We start from the raw sequence: 26,516 nt of genomic DNA, 5'->3' as shown, positions 1-26,516 counted from the left end.
TATGACCGAAGTTAAAAATAAATAACAAAAAAAAATTAAACTAGATATTAATTACTTCCGGAAAGAACAATGAAAAAAAAATAAAGTGAAAGAGAACATATATCCGTAATTGTTTAATTGGAAATGTTTCGATTTAAATTAAATCGAAACATTTCCAATTAATTAATGAAAACGGGAAAGTTCTTTATGAAACGTAAAACAGAAAATGAAAATGACATATTCATAATTGTCTAAACTGGGCGAGAGCGCTATTTGAAAACCAAAACATTTACTGTAAAAAAAATTATCAAAATATAATTGTAAAAACATTTATTGAAAAGTTTGCGTAAGAAAATATAATTTTAATAAATCGATTTTGTAATGAAAGCAACATTGGATTTTTATAAAATAGTTTGCTTTTTTGTTGTTTTTTTTTCTCGGACAAATAAAAAATTTTAATGAAACATTTTTTTTTTAAATTAAAGCAACTTTGAAGCGTCAACAACAAATTAATTTGAATGAAACCGAAAAATCATTATCTAATTTAATTTTGTTATTTATTTCATGCTTCGGTCATAGTTTAAAATACTGATTTCAACGACAGGTGCGCGAAATAAAATGACGTCTCCAGTTTCGGTGATAAAGTGCCTATTATTAATTATTATTATTATTTTAATAAAAAAAATAAAGAGAATGATATTCAATTTATTTTCAGTAAGAATATATTTTCCTTTACAACTAAATTTACAATTTAAAATCATTGAATTGTTTTTAAAATATAATTTTTATTTTCAACTTTCACAGTAAACAAGTAAAATAGGAGCGTAATTAAACTGTTTTTTGTTTGTTTGTTTGTTTGTTTTATATGATTTTAATAGCGAGCAAGAAAATATTCGGGAAAATCGCAAAAAATAAATAAATAAATAATAGAAGAAGCGTCCACATTTTTTTTTCTTTCTCTTAAAATTCCGAAGTGACGAAAACATTGAAAATTAAGAAAGCTGTTCTATTTGTTTTGATTGGTGAGGTAGGAGCGAAATAAAAAAAAAAAAAAATAGAAGCGTTTCATTATAAATATTTCGTTTGGACCTTAATCTTAATTTTCAAATCAAAATAAATAAATAATGTTACATTTTAATTCGAAAAAAAAAAAAAACAAGATTTTTTAAGATACAATTAGAGTTCTGAAATGAAATCAAAAGCAGAGCATAGTTTATTTTTTGTTATACATTTCACATTCCATGTATGAATCATTTGAAAAACTGACAAAAATAACAGTGACGTTTTAAAAAGGATCGTAATACTACTCATCACGATTTGAGGATATATATATATATATATAAACAATAACAAACCAAGAATAAATAAAACATTTTAAACCCATCTCTCAGACGAATACAAAAATCACACCTGTCCGTATAATTTACTTTACCTTAGATGTATATCTGCCAATAAAGTGTAGATATCTTGGTTACATACTCTCCAAAGTAGATCAGAAACAAACAAAAAAAAAGGACAACAAAGTAAATATCAAGTTTTTAGCATCATCTTTCGTGGTGGTATGATAAACGAAGCGAATACTTAAAATCGACCCTAATTGTCCGGCCTTGACTCCCCCCTCCTTGAACGGTTCAGCAGAACATTCGCTCCATTCGGTTAATCCGTTAATCCTATTCCAAACACATTTTTGAAATATCTTTTTAAAAAAAGACTAAAATCTTGACGTTAATGTTTAATTGATGAGTACAATTAAAAGTAAATTATAATAAAAAAAAAATTAAATTAACTCACATATGTGGCGGTTTCATAAAAGATGCTTTTAAAATGGAGATACTGCGCAGGAAATTATCTTTTTCACGTAACTAGATTTTCGAGTTGGGAAATGGGTGGGAATCCCTTGTCTTTTTTTTTTTTTTTTTTTAAACGAGGAACTAAATTTGAGATGACACCGTCTCCGTTTCTCACGTCATAGAATCCACCTCACCAATTACCACGTCGCTGTTTATCACACTTTATTATAAACTCCCCTAATTTATATATTTTCATTACTCATCGCTGAATTAATATTTAGATAGTAAAACTATTCATGTATTATTGATAATTTAGATCACAGATATTTTAGGTAAATATTACTTACGCTACAACAGAACACCGACCACTCTAATTTGTTTTTTTAGAAGTATTCAAGGGCGCTCTGATAAGTGACAACGAATCTGATAATCAAACCCATCGCAAATTTACCGCTTGCATAGTATAAACCCCTGGACCCTGGGACTATTTTATGCCATTTCATCGCCTTTAGTAGTGTTTTCTTACATGGTGCGTTCGCGTAGTGAAGTGACATAACATCGCGTTGGAATCTTTAACAGACATTTGAAATAACAAAGTTTTAAAAAAATGTGGTTCATTTTTTTTACGTAGTTTTTAATGCTTTTTAATTCATCTAAAAAAAGTTTTTACAAGTTTACAAAAACATTTTTATGTTTTTCGTTCTTTTTTTTTGGGGGGGGGGCATTCAATTATAGAATTGTATTGTTTAACAGGTGATATTTTCGTTCTTTTTTGGGGAGGTCTTGTGTAGTTTAACAGGTGCTTCTACTGTTTAATTAACCGTTTTTCCGTAAGTAACGCATTGACATTTACCGAGTAGAATACCGTTTAATATTTCACAAACATTCTGTTTACATTGGGGAGGGGGGGTCTGGCGTTGGTGTTGTGGCGGCCGCAGTCCCATGTCTCTATCGTCTGCTATTTTCTGGTCAAGGTCAACGATCAAGGGGCGTAATTATAGCAGTCATAATAAGAATAATACCAACCAGAAATCGTTTGTAAATCAAATTGGATTTTATTTTATGAAAACAAGAATACTGTGTTAAGTGAGACATGTATATGATATATATATATATATATATATATATATATATATATATATATATATATATATATATAATGATATATATATATATATATAATGATATATATATATAATGATATATATATATATATATAATGATATATATATATAATGATATATATATATATATATAATGATATATATATATATATATAATGATATATATATAATGATATATATATATATATAATGATATATATATATATAATGATATATATATATATAATGATATATATATATATATAATGATATATATATATATAATGATATATATATATATATAATGATATATATATATATATAATGATATATATATAATGATATATATATATATAATGATATATATATATATATAATGATATATATATATATAATGATATATATATAATGATATATATATATATAATGATATATATATATATAATGATATATATATAATGATATATATATATATAATGATATATATATATATAATGATATATATATATATAATGATATATATATATATAATGATATATATATATATATATAATGATATATATATATATATATAATGATATATATATATATATATATAATGATATATATATATATATATAATGATATATATATATATATAATGATATATATATATATATATAATGATATATATATATATATAATGATATATATATATATATATATAATGATTATATATATATATATAATGATATATATATATATATATATAATGATTATATATATATATATAATGATTATATATATATATATAATGATATATATATATATATATAATGATTATATATATATATATATATATATATATATATATATATATATATATATATATATATATATAGGAGCACTAAGTAACAAGGATGTTGGGGCTCACCTTCTTCAAAACACCGATGTTGACGTCACGCTCCAGATCCTGGAACACCTTCTCCTGCTAGTGTAGGGGCACCAAAGCTGGCTTGTGGATGGCAACTGGCCTGGCATCAGGGTTGACATGGAGCTCCAGCGGATCACATTTCACCATTGGCAGTGGTTGATGCTGTAGAGGCATAATAGTCTAGAAGCCACTGCTTTAGAGTAGGCACATTCTCATCTGTGCCTGGTATGCCATCCAAAAGTGCTGTAGGAATTGGAGGTGGCAAATCTACATGCTCAGGGCATGAACACTGTTTGAATTCTTCACCTTCCACAGTAGTAAGCATATCTCCTGGCCAGTTGGCAGGAACAATGGGGAAGTCAGCGGGTAGGGCTCCCAGAGCTATAAGGGCTTCTCTGCACAGGAAGGCTTTGCCAATCTTTCTCAATATAGACACTTGCTGTTTAGTACACCAGACGCATCAGTGGTTGAAACTTTAGCAAAAATCCCACCTTCAACTCAAGGTCTTCTTTGATGGCACCGTGCATGTTCAACTGAACAGGTGTTATGTCATCCTTGCTGATTGATGCCCATGGCCAAGGCAGACCGAAGTGGGATGATAGAGCTCTGGCAGCCCAAATCTGCCACCAAGGGGATGTCAACTGAGGTAGGATTTGATGATTTAATGAAGTAGCCCAGTTCTTAATGATCCGCCGGCAATGGTGTGAGTCTAGTGGTTATTATAGAGTGCTGTTTAGAGGGTCTCGCAACCTATTTACTTTCATAGACATAGTGCTTAGCTACCATGTTATTTTGAGTGGCACATAGCTGGTCATACAGGGATCCGGCATCTTTGTCCTGGATCTGCAATGTGCTCCCGCCAGCCTTTGGTTTCACCTTGGTGTTGGGATTTTGGGGGCATCAGTGTGAGCTCTTATCTCTGTGACCCCATGTACCACAACAGGTGCATTTGCTTCAGTTAGTGGGAAAGTGGCCTTTCACTGAGTACTTGCTGCATGTGTTGGACCAGGCACTGCAGAGTTTGACTCTGGAGTTCCGGTTGTTGTTCTTCCCATGCCAGGGCTCCTACAAGCCCAACACCTACCTGCCTCGCTGCCACAAGAAGACTGAGCATAGCGGGGTTTGCTAGTGCCATGGCTTATGGCATTGGTAGAGTCCCCAACAGCCGCCCTGGTCGTTTTGCCCTGCTCTTTCTGGGCAATGTAGGCGACAGTTTCATCCAGCGTTCAGTCTGTTTTTGCGTCACCTAAGAGATCAGATATTATTTCGGGGTCGGCAATACCCCGGATTAGATTGTTCCTTATGATTTCATCATTATAGTCATATGTGTGGCCACAGTTAGGCTCTTTACACTTTGCTGTGTACTGATACAACAGGGTTTAACCTTGGAGAGTCGCCAGGAAGGTCCTGATTGGCATGCCATGTGCCTGTGTTAACTTGCTCAGCTTGATATGGTGAACTAGAGTGCTCTTCTCCCTGATTGCCAGGTGCTTGATGGTCGCTTGATGGCAGCAAGGAGGTCCACATAAGCCATTTTGGACACATCTTCCTGTAGGTCTTTCATGAGGTCATTCGTTAAATCCTGGTCACAGCAGTGAAAGAGTGCTCTGGCACACATTGAATTAGATATGGCCATGCCAGTTTTATATATAGTCCACTGCCTCATGAACGCAGACCGCTGATTAGGATTGCTACCAGCACTGCTGGAAGTGGGTGGGCAGTTTGCGCATGCAGCATTATGGCGGTTGCTAAAACACTGGAGAGGATTCAGGGAGTGATTGGGAGGTCCAGTTACATCCTGTTACTGGGCACATGAGCTGGATATTGAACATGATTGTACGAATTTGTGATTGGAACTTTCAGAGGATTATATCTTGAGAGAAGTGTGTATTCAGCCACGCATAGATGAGTAGACACACCTTCCAATGAGCAAACAGGAGTAGGAAACTGGTAGGCAAGTGAAGGTGTAAATGACTACTGAGCAGTAGAACCACCGGCCTTGATGCAAGGAGCTTGAAAATTTTCAGATTGCCAATTCACCTTCTGGTTCTTAAGAATGTGCTGCTGATTACACTCTGGAATAATAGAGATGGGTGTAAGTGAGCATGACATGATTAACATGGGGGCTATAAGTACAATACTATCAACACACTAGGATAATAATTATTTTATTAACTTTTGCAAACATGCTTTGCTTAAGATTTTCTTGCAGAAGCTCTTTATTTAGTAGGTTGTTCCAATTTTTACTGCTGTTTTACCTCAAAGAGTAACTTATTTAATTTCCAAATTAAGTCTCTCCTTGCCTGGAACAATGTATCTTCAGGTTGTTGGGTGAACATATCGTAGTCTATTTTGGTATTTAGGTATGCTGATTTGGCATTCATCTGGTGAATTATCAAACCATACTGCACATTAAATTCATTAGGATTCAGATAGTGGTCATTTTTATGGTGGTTGCCGATAGTTAATAGTCTACATCTTTTATCTGACTGTATCCATTAGCAACATTGCTGTGTATTCATCATTATTTTTGTAATTTTTTAATATTATACACCAATTTTCCACCAACTACATTTTTGTTTTCAGGGAGGGTTATCAGAGTGAAAGTATTGCTTTCCTTTAAGGAATTCGTCTTCTTCTCCATTGCCAGTTTCCATTTGTCTGCATCCGGGGAATTTATGGCTTTATAGTATGTCCTAGGGATAATTTTTGTTTCACAGGACTCCTTTCTTTTTTTTTCTTAAGATAAGGCTAATCGAGTTAGATATAATGAAACTAAAAGTCTGTGAGATACTCTTTCAGGCAGATAGTTTCACTCTATCTCTGAGGTGACGAGCATGTTCATATGTATTGGCCGTCAACAAGGCAAGGTGTGCTGCTTTACGCTGGGTGGAGGGGAGGGGGGCAACTGGAACATCCTCCTTGGTCACAATAGCGATAACTCTACATGGTCAAGATCCACTTTTAATATCATCACAATGATATCTTTCATATTTAACTTTCAATTTTTAAGCTAAATAAAATGATTGTACAAAAATTAGTTAAAAATCCATCCTATGTTCGTTCTTTCTTGCTACCATACACTTGTCCATATATCAATAGGTATCAGAAAGCGGACGTCGAGAAAGATTCACACAGACAAAATTACCATTAAAATAATCTTATTCGTAACATAACAGTCATAAGCTCAACCCCACAGTTCATTATGTGAAGTCGTATTTATAATGGGTAATAGCTCAGCACTAGAGAATTACATTATCACATTTTGAATTTACTGTCAGTGAGTGCATATTCTGACATACTGATGCCTTTTCATAAACAAAATGTTACAACAAACAAATAGTAAAAAAGGGGACTCACATGAGAAGCACATGCGTTTTACAACAAACGTGTATCTGTGCACCCATTGAGTTATGTTTTTGTTTTACATACGTGTGTGTGATCTTCATTCTTGATCATCTCTTATTCCATGTGGCCATTCCTTGCATTGTTGCATCGTCTAGTGGCTCTGAATGGCTATTTACCTCAGGATGAATAAAACTCATGTATGGAAACACAAGGAGACGTGTAGGCAGATTTAAAGGCTTTATCGAGGAGAGATTTGTTCACAAGGGGAGAGACTAAGATTAAGAAATATCTGTCCATTCATTGACCAATTTTTAATCAAGTAATTGGTCTATGAATGGATAGGTTTTGATTAAAATTTCTCTTAGTTTTCTACATAGTTGAATTGGCTGCTTCCTTGACATAAACTGCCCAGAAAACTCTGTGTTGAACATTCGACCCAATTTCCATCTAACAAACTAACACCTGCTTCTAGCATGTTTTGTCTAGGGAACCGACTTCTGAACCTTCACATCACTCATGCCAGGTGTACTGGATTCATCTGCGTTCACCACAAGGCCATTTTGATATGCACTTAATTTAACACTTCTGAAATTCATACTAGTTAACATAATCTTTACCTATTGGCACAGGGTGCCACTATATAACAATATAGTCCTAACTTTTAATTTTATTTAGGAGAAAAGAACAGAACAGAATAGAACATTCAGATGGTATATAAATTTACACACATTCTAACTGTCCTTTTACATGACTTGTTGCTCTTTGCAATTTTTTTTTTTTTTTTGCTAGTAAATTTGATTTGATTTGAATTCTTAGATCCCCATACATTGTCCATTATCTTCTTTGTTGATTGAAGCAGCTCTTTATTTCGTTGACACGTTGTCAGTAAATGCTCAGTAGATAGAGACGTCTGTCAGCAGTAGCTATCATCTCCGTGATGTTTCAACAGTAGAAACAGAGTTGTTCATTTTGCGCTTCTTTACTTTTGATGATAACAGCAGCCATATTCCTCTCTTTCCTTGTAGCTGTAAGTATGGATAACAATAAATAAATAAAATAGCTCCAATAATAATTTTACTCAATGGAGACATACTATTTGATTTTTATTTATAGCAGTGTAAAATTACATAGACTTATTGTCTACTCAGAGGAAGGGTTAATGAAGACCAACTTGAACTGAGAATTTTCTTAGTTCACTAGCAAAAGAGAAAGACCTTGCTATACTTTTTGCTACCTTTCATTTCATTTTTTTTTAATGCCTATCCATCTTAAACAAGGCACTTGGACATAGGGGGCTACTATTTGGGACCATGTCTACAGGGATATTATGTAGGGAGTTCACAAGAATTTCCACTGCCTCCATCTGTTTTAAACTCTTTTCAGACTTCGAAAAATGACTTAAAAACGCTACTCTAATAACAGTTGACCCAGGTAAAGAATTTAAGGTAGAGACAGATACCAGTAATTTCTGCATAGCTGCTACATTAAATCAACAGGGTCGACCAATTGCATTCTTTTCACAAACGCTGAAGCCAAACGAAATTAAACATCATGCTGTTGAAAAGGAAGCTGTTGTAATCGTTGAAGCTCTTCAAAAGTGGTGCCACTCTTACTTGGCAGACACTTCAAAGTCATTACAGATTAAAAGAGTATTAGTTTTACGTTTGAAAATAGAAAATCAAAAATTAAAAATGACAAAATATGTTGACGGCGCGTTGAACTGTCACAGTTCAAATTCAGTATTGTCTACCATCCGCGAATGAAAAATGCAGCTGCTAACATATTCTCTCGCATATTAGCTCTCACTCATACTTTGCAAGACCAACGTGATTTGCATATTGGATTATGTCATCCTGGTGTTACATGGCTATGCCACTTTATCGGAATGAGGAATCTCCCACTCTCTTTAGACCAGATAAAAAGCATAACCAACTCCTGCTCCTCCTGCCAGTATCTGAAGCCCAAATTTGTCAGTAGTAAAAAGAACGCTCATAAAGGCCATACTACTTTCCAGCGATTGAACATCGATTTTAAAGCCCCATTACCAACTTCTTTACATGGTAACAAATACCTCCTCACTATAATTGATGAATATTCTCGCTTTCCCTTTGCTTTTCCCTGTAAGGACATGACAAGCAAAACAATCATCTGTTGTCTAAATCAGCTGTTCTCAATTTTTGGGATGCCTAATATGATACACACGTACCAGGCTGCTGACTTCCTTGCATGAGAAATTAGAGACTTCTTACATGGAAAAAATATTGCTATCTCTAACACAAGTAGATACCACCCTGTAGGTAATGGATGGGTTGAGAAACTGAACGACACTTTATGGAAGGCCATTCAAGTAATCTTACACTCTAGCAACATGAAGCTGCTCTGTTGGGAAGAGGCCCTCCACTCAATTAGATCATTACTCTGCACTGCTACTAATGTGACTCCTCATTACTATTTAAATACAGTCATAAATCCTTCTCTGGGACTTTGACTGCTTCTTTGGCAAAACCGGGTCCAATATATGTAAGAAATCACACTAAAACTAGTAAGCTCGACCCTCCTGTTACTCCAGCCATTTTTTTTTTAACATCAACCCTTACTATGCTCATGTACAACTACCTTCTGGTACAAAAACTACAGTCAACGTGCAAGACATAGCTCCTAACTCCTTGAATGAAAAAGATTTTTCTAATTTGAAAACAACCCTGCTAGCCGTGAGGCCTCTCAAAAACTATCTACTTATGAAGGCGTGGCTGATGAGGAGGAGAAGAATCCTTTGCCCACCCCTAAAGAACCAACACCTCCCAAGAAGTTAATACATAGGACCTTAATCCCCACAAATAAGTACGAAAATTATCCAGAGTATGAAGACTCCCAAGTAAATTGAAGGATTTCATAACTTGATGCTGGAGAGACAACCTTACTGATTCTCTTCATACCCCGTTTCATAAAAATTCTTGAAGAGGAAAATGTTATAGTTTTCAATAACCCTTGTCCCCCTGTCCCTTTGACTTTATCCCTTCCAATGCGGTAATAAAATGATATGGGCAGAAGAAGCCTTTCTGTCATTACAACACTGTACAAGAATCACAGCACGTGTATTTTTTGTTAATTAATAAAACCTATATCAACGGTTTACTAGTTTCTTCTTCCTTCTCAGATATTCTTTTCAGTTCATTACATTTGACTTCCCTCTTTGCAGTACAGTAAGTTTATTGCTAACTTCTTGGATATTGGCACAAGGATGAAATAAAAAAGTAAAAAAAAAAAGATAGAGACAGAGGTGGGATCAATAGGTATCTCCAAAACAATGTTAAAAAAATATGCATGATTCCGTGACGTCAGATTTGTGTTAACTATAAAAACTATGGAAAAGCAGAAGCAACTTAATGATTTTTTAAAACCTTTGTTTATTTTCTTCAAACTGCAATTAATAATTAATCTTTGTTATAATTTTGTTAGGTTTTAAGATCTACACAGTTTAATGATTAATAATATTATAAATAGTATAAATATTTGTATATTAAATATGAAATACGGTTTTACTGAATGTTCATGTTCGGCTTCCATACTTTTGTTCGGTAAAAAGAGACAAACAAAATATGAGAGGGGCCTACAACATGCTTAATATTTGTGCAATAATATTTTCAAATCGGTTTTAATCTGGAGATAAAATAGCTGACAAGAGCCATGTTTATATAAAAACTTAATATTTTAAAAAAAATTAAACATAATTAATTAAAAATCTATGTTGTAATGGAACATTTTGAAATAATGGAATTTTAATCGTTTTAATCTTTTAAAAATTAATTAATGTTTACAAAGTTTCTTTTTCTTGGCAATTCAACTGATTATAGTATATATTAATTTGAAAAAAAAAACGCTTTTTTAAAAAAAAAAACATAATAATATTAAATTTATATCATTTTTTTAGTTGCAACTTCAAGGTAAATTTTTATTCAATACGTGTATTTAAATTTAAAAAAATAAATATGTTTTACTTATTTGAACTCTCATGTTTCATAATAAATAGAAATTTCGATAGATTTAAATATATTTTGTTCAAATTTCAAAAAAATAAATATGGGGGAGGGGACTCGTACTAAAAAAATATTTCTCCTCGTATATTTTATGGAAACTGCATTTTTTATGAAATTTCATTCTAAAATGGATAAGTATCAAAAATTTCACGAAAATCTAACCATAACAGGTTTTTTAAGGAGAATGTGTCAGGAGTACGGTGCATTGATCCTTTCTACCCCCCTAAAGAATTCGGCCAGCATCCGGTTTGAAGAATAAGAACTCTTTCTTATTGAGAGAGACACCAAACGGAACGAACCCTTTTTCTTCATTCTCTCCACTTCAGTGTTATTTCAACCGGTATTGACGATTCCACTGGAATAACTACCGTGATAGTACCAGGTAGCCGGAGTCCAGCTTTTGACCAAGAACATATCACCTGGTACACATTCTCCTTAAAAAACCTGTTATGTGTTACATTTTATGAAGTTGTTGTGTTCGTCATTTCAGAAGCTTGTATTGAATTATTTATTTTCTTAGGTTGTGCCCTAAAAGCATCAAAATCCTACAGTAATGTCAACATGGTTGTCCAAGAAAATTTTAAGAGGACCCTGGCTTGATTCCCCTTACCTTCTAGCTTTATGCCACATCTTCCTGTGATGAGAAAGAAAGAAATATCCAGTCAGTGCATGAATGTTGGCGATAAATTTATCAAAATACTGATGAAAACATAGATATACAATACATAACTATGACCAAAGGCAAGAATAAATTACTTTTCTACTTAGATAAGTGTTTGTGTTTTAACATATTTTAACATGTTCTTTTTTACAAATAAATGTAGTTTAACCTTGTCAAGTTTAAAAGACTGATTTAAACACAAATATACAACACATAACTAGGACCAAAGGCAAGAATGAATTACTTTTTTTACTTAAACTAGCAGGAAGTAGCCGGCGTTACTTGGGTGGAGGATATTGACACAAGGACAAAGCGATGTTAATAATGGCTTCCACATGGTTAAAATTAAAAAAAAGATAGAGAGAGAGAGGTGGGTAATTAGTTTTCTACGCTAACTATTAGTTCAAAGAGGATAGTGAATTCAATGAGTTGATAATTAACTTTTGCCCAGGTGGAGGATATTGGCACAAGGACAAAATAAAAAAAAAAAAAAAAAGATAGAGACAGAGGTGGGATCAAACTCAAAAATATAGGGTAATTAGTCTTCCTTGCTAACCATTAAGGCCGAAGAGGATAGTGAATTCAATGAGTTAGTAATTAACTTAAGAATCATAGAGGTTGCCATGCATACGCAGAAATTTTTTTTTTTTTTTTTTATATAGGCATCACCACTTATCAAGGCCAAGAGGCCACTCGAGGATGAGGGTTAAAGAGTGTACAGTAGAAATTGGGCAGTATAGAAATCGCTAGTAATGGAAATTCAGTAAATTTAACTTATATGGAATGGCTCATCAAAAACTTGTTTACATTAGACTTGAAGGCAACCATGTTGTAGTCAGCTGAAAAGCAGGAAAATGGAAGACAATTTCATAGGCGTGCAGTTCTAAGAAAGAAGCTTTACTCATGGAATCTACGTTTAGATTTAGGCTCAGATGGGGGAAATGTTACTTTTAAACCTGGCTGGTCTGGGTGGGCAGGTAAGCTTCCCACTTTATTAAATGCTGCTTTTAAACCTGTATGTATAGTTTATTGCCAGTAAAAATTTACAATTTACTGTTGGAAAACAATAAAGAGAAAAATTTACAAACAAGAAACTTAGGCATGAAGCCTTACATGGAATTGAGGGGGAGTGCAAGGTCTTTCTATTGTCTATGCAACTTGTGAAATTACTCTTGATTGGCACCATTTACCACAATATCGCATTCACTCCATGTAATTAAACCTACTTAATAAATGAATTCCCAAGCGTTTTTGTAAAAATTATGTACATGTGCTGCTTATAAATTGGTTTGGGGGCCAGGTAAGCTTCCTGCTTTCTGTCGTTTGCATTCGAATAGTTTCACTTTATTATATGAAAAAGACAAACAAATACTCGAGACAACGGCATGGTGGGAATTTTTTTTAACCTGATCAAAAAAAGTAAAGAAGCGGTGTCCGTTTGCGAATCTCAGATGTTATGATCTCGGAAGTATAGGTTTAGGGGATTTAATGTAGGTGCATTACTCTCCTAATAATTAATTGATAATCACAAAAACAACAAAAATAACAAAACACCTCCTTGAAACAACAACAAAAGGGGTCTATTGCAGAAGAAAGACGAGATTGTTTCTCGAACTGAAAAGAAAGAAAGGGCAAAGGAATCTTCCTGGCTGGGTGTCAAGTAGGTGAGTGACGGATGGCAGTAGTCAGCGAGTAGCGGTGTTAGGAGTGCTGTGAGAGAGATCTGTTCTGGTCGCTGGCTGGAGTCTCTCTGCCCAAATCAGTTGAGTTTCCAAAGGGCTAAAAAATAGTCCTTTAAAGGACAGCTACAATCAATGTGCTCTGCCAACTGATTAGTCAATCTTACTGAATCACGTTGGCAAAGGGCATTGATCCGCCTATATAAAATAGTTTGTTAACCGCTACATAGGAAAACTTCTTGCGGAATTTAATCGACAATGGAACCCTGATCTAAAAAGCCTTTCACAGACATACACAAACGCCCACGCCCATTTTGCCTTTTATATATATAGAAGGATAAATTTTTGCATTTTAAGTTATTTTAATGTGCTTTTTTTACAAATAAATATAGTTTTACCCCGTTCTGTTAAAACGACTGATGTAAATATAAATAAAAACATATAATTATGACCAAAGTAGAGAATAAATTACTTTTATAATTAAATGGATAAGCTTCTGTATTTTAACATATTTAACATGTTTTATTCTTACAAATAAATATAGTTGAATCCTGTTAAGTTAAAAAGACTGATGAAAACATAAATATATAACACATAGCTATAACCAAAGACAAGAATAAATTACTTTTCTAATTAAATGGATACATTTTTGTATTTTAACATATTCAACGTGCTTTCTTTACAAATAAATGTAGTTTAATCGTGTTAATTATAAACATAAATATACAACACATAGCTACTGCCATTAGCAAACATAAATAACTTTTCTGCTTAAATGATAAAATTGCAAAAAATTGACATGTAACATGTTTCTATCAAATCGTATTACGGGTTTGTATCTGTAAAAATATGATACCTCACTGTAGTTTTATTTCTTGTAAATAATATCTCAAACAGTTTCCATATTTGTCTTCAAAAAAATGTATTTTTTAATTCATGATCTGATCCGAACTAATATTCCACTGATTATTCTATTGAAGGACAGTTTCATTCTAGTTGTTTGCGTATATGAGGGTTGATGTTTTTAACTACTGTGGAATTTCCACGACTTGTGGTTGATGAGAAAATAAGTTCTGGTTCAACCTTTTTACGGGTACAATTTTTGTTTTACACCGGCCGAACACCGCTCTCATTTTCAATTTCAAATGTCGCAATAACTCCTCTTGAAGGTATAACTGTTTTCATTTCTTTATTTTTAATTGATTTTATTCTTAATAATTTTTTAAATCGCAAAAATAGTATACACCTGAAAATCTCGTCCTTTAATTAAATTTATACCTACAAAAAGTTACGAATAAAATATATTGGCATAGTATTTACTAAATGTGTTAATTATTTACTTTTATTGTGTAATCCAAAAGAATGGACTCAAATAAATAAAAATAACTATTAGAATACACGGTGTTTATGCACTTATGTTACCATGCTATTTTTTAAAAATAGTATTTTCAAGTTAAATTCATATTTTACGATATCTGTTCTTTTTTTCTTTTTTGTACTAGTGCACTTACTGTTCCGCGCTATTTTTTAAATCGTATTTCCAGGTTTAATTAAAGTACCGTTTTATGGGGTTTGTATTACTGTACACATAGATTCGAAAAAGTTGTCAAAAAACAAATATATAACAAATAAATGTTATCAAAGGCAAGATAAGTTACTTTTCTACCAAACTGGATATATTTTTTGTGTTTTTATTCAATAGAACATATTTATTCAGCTCGAAAAACATACAGTGTTAACCGATGTATTCGAAAATTCAAGATGGCGTCTCAGTCGTCTCACACCCTCTTTAACACCGTAAGTATGGAAAAAGGTGTTATAAATAAAAAACTATACAAAATACTATTAAAAACCCGCCGAATATATGTCAACCTATGTCACGGTAACATATATTGAGCGAGTTTTTAACAGTATTTTATCCGGTTTTTTATTTATAACATCTTTTCCCACACTTACCGTGTTAAAGAGAGAATAAGACGCCATCTTGAATGTTCCAATACATCGGTTTTCGAGCTGAATAAACATGTTACATTGAATAAAAACACGGAAAATATATCCAGTTTGGTAGAAAAGTGGTAAAATCCATTGAAAGCGGTCGGTGGTTTGGTTCTATGAGAAAATAAAGCTGTGTACGCATTATAAATGTTTCTTTTCTGTGCCGTATGTTATACATTAGTACATTAGGGGTCATTTCGAGTTAAAAGTTTATTTACTGCACTCATCTGGACTAGAGAAAATCATGATTTAAATGTATATGTGTCGTCTAAATAACTAACGATAATTCTCTGATATGGCCGACCAGACGGGTGATCAAAAAGTCAGATCGAGCGTACCGTACCGCGTACCGGAAAACGAAATGAGACTAAAAAAAACGGGCAAAAAAAAAAAAAAATTATCCACCAAGAAAATAAAACACAACAAATTAATCTGAAAAGCGCAAAGTTAAAGCCAAAAAAAAAAAAAAAGGCCCATTGTCAATTTGATCTCATTTCGTTTTCCGGTACGCTCGATCTGACTTTTTGATCACCCGTCTGGCCGTCTGGTCGGCCATATCAGAGAATTATCGTTAGTTATTTAGACAACACATACACATTTAAATCATGATTTTTCTCTAGTCCAGATGAGTGCAGTAAATACACTTTTAACTCGAAATGACCCCTAATGTACTAATGTATAACGTAAGACACAGAAAAGAAACATTTATAATGCGTACACAGCTTTATTTTCTCATAGAGCCACCGACCGCTTTCAATAGATTTTACCACAAAAGTAACTTATCTTGCCTTTGATAACATTTATTTGTTATATATTTGTTTTTTGACAACTTTTTCGAATCTATGTGTACAGTAATACAAACCCGCCATTTCTATATGTGCAAGCGGGCACATATTGCGTGTACAGAAATGGCCATATCACTAATAACATATAGAATTACATGACTTAATATCTGGAAAACTACTTGTTTGCGGCAAAAATATGCACGCGCTTGCATGTATAGAAATGGTCACCATTGATAACATAAGGAATTACCTTGCTTGATATCTGGAAAACTACTTGTTTGCAACAAAAATATCTGAGCACTTACATGTACAGAAATGGTAACTACTGATAACATAAGGAATTACACGTATCTGTATACAGATCTTTCTTTATTTTTCAATTTCCTTGCGTCTTTATTGAAAGATGAAAGCAGAAAAAAAACCCAAAAAACCCTTTAGCTAATAAACAAACAAAAACATGCTCCCTCACTAAGTGGCTTATTTTAAGTTAAATTTACATGGAAAAGTGATCACCCACTTTTTGAAAAGTACTTCATATCATGAAACTATTTCTTTGTGGCGGAAACGGTTGGCAGATTCGTTTTTAGCACACCGAAATCTACAAAAAAAAATTTTTTTTTTTTTTTTTTCAATACAGGCCTTAAAGTAAAATTTTACCGAATTTTTGTAGGAATTTTTGACACCCCTGACACGAAACTGTGAATAAAATATAAAAAACTCGTAATTTCTCTTTTAAAAGTGGGTTGTTTATTTTCTTTATGGATTATACTTCCAAAATAAGCTATTAAAGTTGTATAAAAAGTAATAGAAATATTATTTTTTTAATTTTTTTTATGAAATTAATTGAATTTTACAAGCTCAGTATTTTTCAGTTTTAAACTTTAAAAATCTATCAATTTTTCTATTGATTCTATTTTTACGATATTTTCAGGGTCAATATGAAATTTTATGCTCTTTCCAATAAATGGAATATAATGTTTTAGACAAACATTTATTATTTAATTCACCCCCCCCCCATTTTGAAATGTCTATTAAAAAGTAAATAATTAATTTACTCACCAAAGTTTTATATATCACAAATTGAAGATAAAAGATCAATAAATAATATATTCAAATTTAAAACAAAAAAAAGTAGTATTTTTTAGAAATTTACCTGTAAAGTCCGAAGTTTAAAATCCTTTTTTTTAAAAAAAACACGTTTTTTTTTTTTTAAATGAAACCTTTGTCCTTGCTCCTTTAATTGAAAAAAAAATTAGGGTTTGAATTACATTTTTCGAGTAGTTATAAGCTTGGAAAAACAGGGAGGTGGAATTATTCAATATTTTTCACAAAGTTTCTGACACACCTAACCGAGTGCTTGTGCGTAGCGTAACTGAAGGCTGTGAAATGGTGGAAAATAGTCGCTTAATATCTTGCAAACAGTACATTTGTGACGGAAACGGTTATATTCTTTTAAAGCACACTGAAATCTACAAAAAAAAAATATTTTTCTATACGAATGTGAGACGGGCCTTAAAGTAAAATAATACCAAAAAAACTTTTGGTACTAGTGGACTTATTGATCCATACTGAAATAATAACGTTATTATTTAAAAAGCCATTCTTAACATGCGGATGGGAGGGTGTTTTGTACCTATTCTATACTTTAACCATACAATTGAATAAAAAATATATATCATAAAACTTTAATTAAACTTGGCAATACAATTTAAAAAATAGCGTGGATCAGTAAGTGCACCAGTACCAAACTTTCAATTATTTTTGTAAAATATACACAAAAAAGAATTGTCTACAAAACTAGGTAAATGTTACCTCTAACTACAACAGAACACTTACCGCTCTGACACTGACAACGAATCTGATATTCAGACACATTGCAAATTTACCGTTTGCCTGGTATTAGCCACTGGATCCTGGGACTATTTTGCGCCATTTCACCACTTTCGTTTACACTACGCTACCGCGATTTCTTACTGAAATGTATGTTTGCACGCATGTAGTCATATAACACTTCACAAGGCGCGTGAATATATGACGAACATTTTAAATTACAAGAAATACTTTTCATAAAATAAAAATAGTTGGTAAGACACCATGAAAGTGGACCCTGCACCACACACGCATGTATTGTGTAAAGCCGCTTTAACAACGCTCCCTTGCGCTAGGAGTATGCATGTGCAAACAGTTACATCTGTCTTATTTACTCATTCTTTTATTTTTTTCTTTACTTAAATAATTTTTCTTTAACTTAAATAAATTTAGTTCACCTTTTTTCATTTTTTCATGTGCATTGAGTTTTTTTTTTTTAATGGTGTTTTTATTTAATGTAAAATGTTTATTCGGTTTGAAAATCACATAGTGTTTATGAATATATTTGAAAAAGACCAATGGCGATGAGGTCTCTGTTGAATACGTTAAGTTTGGGAAAATAAGTTCAAACTAAAAGATTATATAAAATACTGTTAGAAACCCACTCAGTATATGTTACCGTGACATAGGCTGCAGTAGTAAAGAACTTGGAAAAATTTAGTTGTGAAAGTGACCTTCTGAAGGTTGAAGGTTCAGTCCTCAGTGTGGGCAACTGAAAATACAATTTTGAAGTACTTCTATCCAGTCATAAACTAATGGAAAGAGAGAATTAAATAAAGGATTCTGTTCCAAATTTTGTGCAGATTTCCAAGTTCGACAAGATATATTGGAAGAAAATCAGAGGTTACATCAAATAAAACGTTGTAAAAATAACACTCAAGATGAGTAGTCCTCAGAAATGTAAAACAAATGTACAATAAATAAATGTAACCAAAGGCAAGATAGGTTACTCTTCTATGGACCTGGATAAGTTTTTTGTGTTTTCATTTATTTAAAACGTTTATTTACTTTGAAATAAAAGTAGCGTAAAACAAAAGTTTGTTGGAGGTTTAATCAAATTGTGACCAAACAAATAAACAGACTGCGATATAACTTTATTATATATTTTCACTGGACTCCTTTAATTACGGTTGGTTATTTTTATTTTAATATTTAACTCTGTATGAACTGTCCGCATGAGCTATTTTTCCAGATTTATATTTTTATGTTTTTTAGTTATGTGACTACAAATCATAAAACTTTTTAGTTTCATCCTATGTAGCAACCAGCAAATCCATAGAAAGGTTAAAAAAAGTTTTTAGCATGACTATTGGATTATTTTGCTAACTGTTTTTTCTCTGATGAGAAGAATTTGCATTCTTTGAAACTGCAGATTAAGGAGCACCTAGCTACCAGCTTTGGAGTATTCTGCCAAATAATAAAAATTTTTTGTAAATTTCTACTTTACATCTCTGTTCTTCTTCTTCTTCTTCTTCTTATATATATATGTATTAAGCTAGTGTATATTGCCTTTCCAAAAAACCTAATTGTCACTTGAACTACGTGTTTGCCAATTTTAAATTAAATGTTGCAAAAGTAGTAGTGCATGTTTTTTACTATTGACAACAAATCGAAAAAGTAGTTAAGAAACAAACATAACAAATACACTTGGCCTTTTGGCCAGGGACAAAGTGAAGTATCTGTTCTGATACACACTTCACCTCTTCTGTCCTCGGTCAGAAGAGGAAAAATCTTTCATGACTGAGACAATTTTTATTTTCGTTCGTTTTTATCCAGAGTGCCCCTTTTTGGGAAGCTGGATTTTCCCCACATTAAAAACCGACCTTGTGTCTTTGTGTCTAACTCTTCCCTTGTGGGGAGGCAAGTAAATTATAATAAATATATAACAAATAAATGTTGCCAAAGGCAAGATAAATTATTCTTCTACCTACTTGGATAAGTTTTTTTGTGTTTTAAATTATTTTAAAGCATGTATTCAAAAAAAAAATGTGCCAAGTTCCTAAGTTAGAATAACAACATGAGGTTGCCACTTTTGGATTTCTGATAATGGCTCAGAAATACAAAATTATACAATACTGATAGAAATCAATCCAATAACTCTCACCGTGACATTTATTGGGTTGATTTCTATGAGTATTTTGTTTTATTTTTTGTTGAAAAAATTATTCAGTACAAAAATAAGTAAAAGTAAAAATCAAATTTATCAATTTAGAAAGTTTAGCATTTGTTATAATGTTGAAGAGATTGCAAGATCCAAGGGAAGTAATTGTAATCAATCATTTTGTCTAAATTATTACAATCCGTCATTTTTAAACACAAAAGTCAGAATGTAATTGTGGGTACTTTTTTATTAAATATACATCTAGCACATCTACTGAATCATTATTCGTAATTTTTGGAATTTATACTAATTTCAACATGATATGTAAGTATGTATGTTTTTACCTGAAATGCATTGGTTTAAAACATCACTATTCTACACAGGCAACAAAGTTGTTTTTTTTATGTTTTAAATAAAGTTTGTATTTCTTAAATTTTAGAATTAGTAGTTTAATTTTAATGTGTTTTTATTATTCAGGATCTGGACAAGATGGAGAAGAATTACGCTTGCAAGAAATGTGACAAGAAATTTCTGACAAAATATTTTCTCACATTCCACATGAGGAAAGTTCATTCTAATATTCCTGCCTTTGAATGTAACATTTGTCATAAAAACTTCAAGTTATCAATTCATTTGGACCTTCATGAAAAACTTTGCAAGATAAGTGAGCCTGGAATAAGCACGTCATCCGTCGGCACAGACTCTGAAGTTAAATCCAATTTCAGTGAAATATGCTCCAAATCAGAAGGCAAAACAAATGAAGAGAAGAAAAAATTACTTCTACAATCACCGAATTTAAAGAAACACCAGAAAGATAAACATGAAACAGAAGACCAGACAATGAACAACTTTTTCAAGAAATCTAATTTCACGAGAGCAATAAAAAAACTCAAACTGGTAGCATCAAAGGACGAGATTAAATATACATCTGAAATGACTGATGGGATAGTTTACCAGAGATGTTCGATCTGCCGGAGACTTTTACAAAATCATATTGTGATCATGGAACAGCACACAAATAGTCATCTCGAAAACCGACCTTATAAGTGTGACTATTGCGACAAAAGATTCCTAACTAAGCCGGATAGTAACCGCCACATGCGGACGCATGCCGACAAGAGAATGTTTCCGTGTAAATATTGCCCGCAAAAATTCCTGTATTCCCCTGCGAGGGCAACACACATGCGTTTACATACAGGTCTTAAAATATATCGGTGTCAACATTGCCTGAAAAAATTTCATGACTATCGTGATATGTATCATCATACTATAAAAAAGCATATACTGTAAGATTTAGATGGCTATCAACACTGAAAACGGATTATAATAATTGTTTTTTTTTTTTATTTTGTGTGTGTATGGAGGAAGGATTAAACTACACATTAGGGGTGTTGTTAAACCATGCATTTTTAAGGTGTATTTTTGCTTCCTGGGAACTTATTGCATTATAAAAAGATAAAATCTCACTCTAATACAAATAAAAACAAAATCATTTATATCTATATAAATTAAGTTAGCTATGTGTGTAGGTTTATATATATATATATATATATATATATATATATATATATATGTATATATATTTTTTCTTTTTCAATTTTATTTAATTCTGAGGATAAAGCATCCTACCGAATGCCAGACATTCACCTGCTATCGCATACATTCCAACTGAGAGATTTTTTTAAGACTCTACCTGTCCTTGTAAGTGCAATTGTTTGTATTTCTCTTGCACTTGGTTCATCGGGTACATTTGCTTTTGATATTGCACTTCATCTTGTCTATTTTTGGTCAGTGAAGGAGAAATCTCTAATTCAGGCAATTTTAATTTTTTGTCCAAATGGAGGGTGTGCTTTTGCAGGGGACTGAATTTTCTCCACATAAAGAATAACCTCAACCTTCTGTCTAACTTTACACTCTAGTCAAATAAATAATTGCTATAGTGAAATATGTTTTATTTTTTTAGTGGTGATAACATGATGCACAATAAAGCATGAAAATTTTCTAGTCAGGATAAAGTTTGATATGTCAGCTTAAATGCTATTTAGGTATAACTCATAAAATATTACAAGATAGCTATTTTCATATGTTAGAAAACAGATAAGTACCTAGGAGGGAAAAATTGTCTCTTAAAAATGTGTGCCTTAACAGCGACCCCGAAGTGCGGTTTTTACCATTGTTTATATTTTTCTCTCATCTAATTAATATTCAACATGTTCATTCATTCATTTCGCATGAATCAGACGATACTGTTTTTGGCATTGGTTTTCCCAATATCTTTCTAGTTAGAATTATTTCCAGAAAGACATTGGATACGTATAGGCGGGACCACATGAAGGTTGCCAATATCTTAAGTGAGAGTGTTTCTGTGAAGCGAACAGGATTTGAACTTGGCACATCCAGGTTGTCAGTCCATGTCATTAATCACTTAGCTACCATTCATCATGTTACAAAAAAATCAGTACTTACACTGAACTGACTACACAAGCCGATTGTTTTGAGGTTTTAAGAATATTCTGCAGACTTGATAGTTTATACTTATGAACACTTGCAGACTCATGTTTCAACATTAATTCTGGTCAATTTTAATTATGTGGTTTCTGTTTTTTTTTTGTTTTGTTTTTTTTTAAGATAAGGATTGATAATTTGCATTATTCAGACTACTGTTCTCATCTTGAATGTTATTTTCAAAACTTTTCGTTTGATATAACATTCAACCTTTTTTCAGGTGCTTTGTTGAACTCTGGAATATTTTTCTTATAGACAGAAGAATGATGGCAAGTAAGATGATTCAAAGAAATAGCGCATATGCTGGTCAACGATTATCTATTAAGCTGACCTTTTATAGAATTTAATATAATATAGGGAACCGTCTATATATATAAAAGGCAAAATAGCCACGCGCGTTTTTGTATGTCCAGCAAAGGCTTTTTTCGCGGGGGTTCTTGGGGGGGGGGGGATGTAGTATATTTTCGATTTTTTTTTTTTTTATACTCTCTAGTTTGTAATATCTACGATTTGCAAATGGTCATCCTCTCTACATTTATTTTGAGCAAGTTTTTTTAAAAAAAAAAAACCCTGGTTTCCAGTGTTTGTTTATCTTTTTCGTATGAATAAAGTGAAACTGAATCGAATCAAATCAGCTCACTGGCCCTCGAGACTGGCATGTAGCTTTGATCAATGTGGGGAATACCCTTTGTATCAGACAATTGCTATTCATTTGAGAGCTCCCCCTTTATCGGGGGAGCTTTTTTTTTTTGTTTACGGCATATCAACCCTTTTCATTATTTAATGCCGAATCCAAAGATTTTGAAGAAAAATTTTTAATAGAATATTTGTTGTTTTCAAGTCAGTTTCTATTTAATCCATAGTTGGGACCTTAACAGGTTAACACTCTGGGTCAGAGTGGACCTGGGAGCAATGGCTATTAAAGGGTGGCTCCACACTCCCCAAAGTCCGCAATCTTGGGCCTCACAACTGGATATAGTTTAAGGTCATATCCAGGACCATTGGGGGAGCTTGGTTTCTCCAACATCGTTGGGAAACAAATAAATGAAACAGCAGAAAGCTGAACTGGCCTTCAGCCAACCTTCATTTCTCTGCACCTGTGTATTCACTTACCAGTCAACTTTTTGTTTAACATCGCTAAATTTTAACGCTTTACACTTTTTATGGCCTCATAGCGTAGCGGTAAAATGTCAAGTTTTCTTTCACTTTCTTTTCCGCCTTCACATCACTGCATCACGAGTTCAAGCCTCCCTCCCTACTAACACTTTTTTTTTTCCTTTTACACCTCCAAACACCCAAGCAACACCAGGTACCTCCGCTAGTTAATCATAAATAATAAAGTTACCGTTTAAAATATATATATAAAATATATATTAGTGGTCTATATTGGTAAGTAGTAAGATTGTACACTTAAAAACAAGAATATGTTTAAGACTCCCAAAATTCATACTAGAATTGTCCACAAGGACCTGTGGCATAACTGATAAAGTACTAAGTAAAATTCAATTGTGACATGCTTCTGGAGATTGACGGTTCAATCCTCAGTGTCGGCAATACTCAGAATACAATTACAAATTACTTAAGATTTCTACTTGGTCATAGCTGATGGAACGAAAGCATGATACCCCTGTGGATTAAATAAAGGGTTCCATTTAAAATTCTCTGCAGATTTCCGAATTTATCAAAAAGATTCCTTAATTTTCCAAGAGACACCTGAATAAGGTTGGAGGCAACATTGTGAAAATAACAGTCAAGATGAGAAGAGTAGTCCAAATAAATTTTTAAAGAATTGTATACATTTAGTTTTAGCAACAATAAAAAAAAAATAGCATAGGTTACTAACCAAATTGCTCATTCAATCATCTATGTGTGTACATGACTTCATTTGAATTTTGTATAATTAAACTATTCTTGTTTACATAATGTTTAGTCATTTATTTGTTTATTTTTTTTACTTATATGTTGCCACTTATCATGGACAACGAAGATGAACGCCAATACAAAAAAGATTGGACTCAGTGGATCAAATTAACAGAATATTTCTTAAATGAAAGTGATTATCCTACAGGATTACTCAACAATTATTTGTTTACATTAAACTTGGAGATGACCATGTTGTAGTCTGTTGGGAAGCAACCTCTTCATATATCTTTTTTCTACAGATGGAATGTTCTAGGAAAGTAACTTTGTTCATGGAAGATCAGTTTGATTTTTGGTACAGAGAAAAAAAAGTTAATTGCTGGGCAAGTTCTTGTTGTGAATGTTTTTCGGGGATTCAAATTCTGTTGAACACCTATATACAGTAAAGAAAGGTTAGCAATATATCTTCTGTGTGACAGTGGCTGTAGTTAAAAAAGGAAATTGTGAAATCAGTTTTGTACTTTGTTGAGGCAAAATTGCTTTGAGCAGCACCTCTCCAGATATGGCAGCAATACTCTATCACATAACCTATCTAGCTCTTATACAGGTAAAGGATTGCATCAGAAATACTTTTTAGTTATCTCCTGTTACAATGTTAATTCCTAGGATGTTGTTTAAGTTTTCTCACATTCTTAAGGAACACTTATGACTCTGGAATTTCTTTCCAAATTATTACTTGATACCATTAAAAAAATCACTCTAAATGTCGAATTCCCCTGCCGAATTCTACTCCACTTGAACCCAAAAAAATGAATATGTGTTAAATAAAAATATATCAGCTCTGTAGTTATGTCTTGGGTAGGTTTTTTTTTTAACTTTTTGGCTGGAAACACAACTTTCCATTGTATTATTAGATGGTTTAAGAATAACATCAAATGATAGTTTGCATGAAGGCATGAAAATTAAACCATGGAGTACAGTTATTAATAAAAGACATCTATCATCCAGGCTGGTTTACTATCACTCATGAACACAGGGAACAAATTTAATAAGATTACTCTTTTTGAGATTCATCAATAGAAAATCCTATTTTCAGCGTTTTCATTGACTAATGTTCCAACATGATTGACATGAACCCAATGGATTCTATTTTGCATTTTGTAGAGGTAATAGACATACACAGATATGAGAAGAAACATTTAACAAAAATTAATTTATGTATAAATTATAAATCCACTTCAATGAATTTTTGTTGTACCCATTAAGACATTACAAGCAAATACAAACAAGAAAATTACTGTATTTTGAAATTAAAAAAAAAAAATTGACATTATTCTGTTATATTATCATAGGGAATTTGGTTCAAATTTTTTGTCAGTGTGCAAGTTAATGTTTTTTATGTAGTAATACTCATCGATCATAAAATGCTTTGGATGATAACATTTCAAGGTAATTCTACTACTAATCATTGTAAAAACCAAGACATTCTCAAAATACAAATAAAAGATTGAAAATCTTAGAAATTAGTGATTTTAGTAGGGTTTTTTTTTACAAACCTCGCCCTTTTTACTTTCAATGACACGGAAATGCCTGTTCATATGAATTTCATTTCAATAGCTAATATATTGAATCTTCTTAGTATGATTCATAACACATTAGAGATCAAGATAATTTTTTCTTTTAATTATAAATTGATAAAACCACTGAATTGTGGACCATGTAAAAGCAGTTGAACAAACAGTTTGGTAAAAAGGGTAAAAAAAAATGAGTCAAAAGTATGTTACCAAAATTGCTGCAAAAATGTAACCATTGGAGGGAGAAGCTCTTTGCAACTTTACTAATTTTGGGGTGAGGAACTAAAAAAAATGTTTGCCTTGTTTCTAATAAAACT

At 32.3% G+C, this 26,516-nt stretch overlaps 2 protein-coding genes across 3 annotated transcripts in view; one reads left to right on the top strand and one right to left on the bottom strand.

Annotated features, from left to right (window-relative positions):
- Positions 1-1,896, bottom strand: part of LOC145259158 (F-box only protein 8-like) — a 46,960-nt gene extending 45,064 nt beyond the window's left edge. The window contains exon 1 of one of the 2 annotated variants that reach the window (XM_080117025.1): positions 1,771-1,896. The gene's annotated coding sequence lies outside the window, so the exon portion shown is untranslated. Of the gene's footprint in view, positions 1-1,411; positions 1,707-1,770 lie in introns of those variants that run through there. The other variant, XM_080116928.1, reaches the window with a different exon arrangement.
- Positions 1,897-12,504: 10,608 nt separating this feature from the next.
- On the top strand, positions 12,505-24,688 carry LOC145259098 (uncharacterized). Its single transcript, XM_080116793.1, has 2 exons — positions 12,505-14,679; positions 20,738-24,688. The coding sequence occupies exon 2, from the start codon at positions 20,750-20,752 to the stop codon at positions 21,548-21,550; it is 801 nt and encodes a 266-aa protein (XP_079972919.1). The 5' UTR covers positions 12,505-14,679; positions 20,738-20,749; the 3' UTR covers positions 21,551-24,688.
- The last annotated feature ends 1,828 nt before the right edge of the window (positions 24,689-26,516 follow it).

This window comes from Euprymna scolopes, chromosome 1 (genome assembly GCF_053919585.1).
Source record: "Euprymna scolopes isolate OS-2025 chromosome 1, ASM5391958v1, whole genome shotgun sequence".
In the NCBI taxonomy this organism is placed as follows: Eukaryota; Metazoa; Mollusca; class Cephalopoda; order Sepiida; family Sepiolidae; genus Euprymna; species Euprymna scolopes.
Note: the sequence above shows the minus strand (reverse complement) of the source record. Positions and strands in the feature narration are given on the sequence as shown.

What these genes read in the sequence shown, in the direction of transcription:
- LOC145259098 (XM_080116793.1), top strand. Translation starts at nt 20,750, where the DNA reads ATGGAGAAGAATTACGCTTGCAAGAAATGTGACAAGAAATTTCTGACA.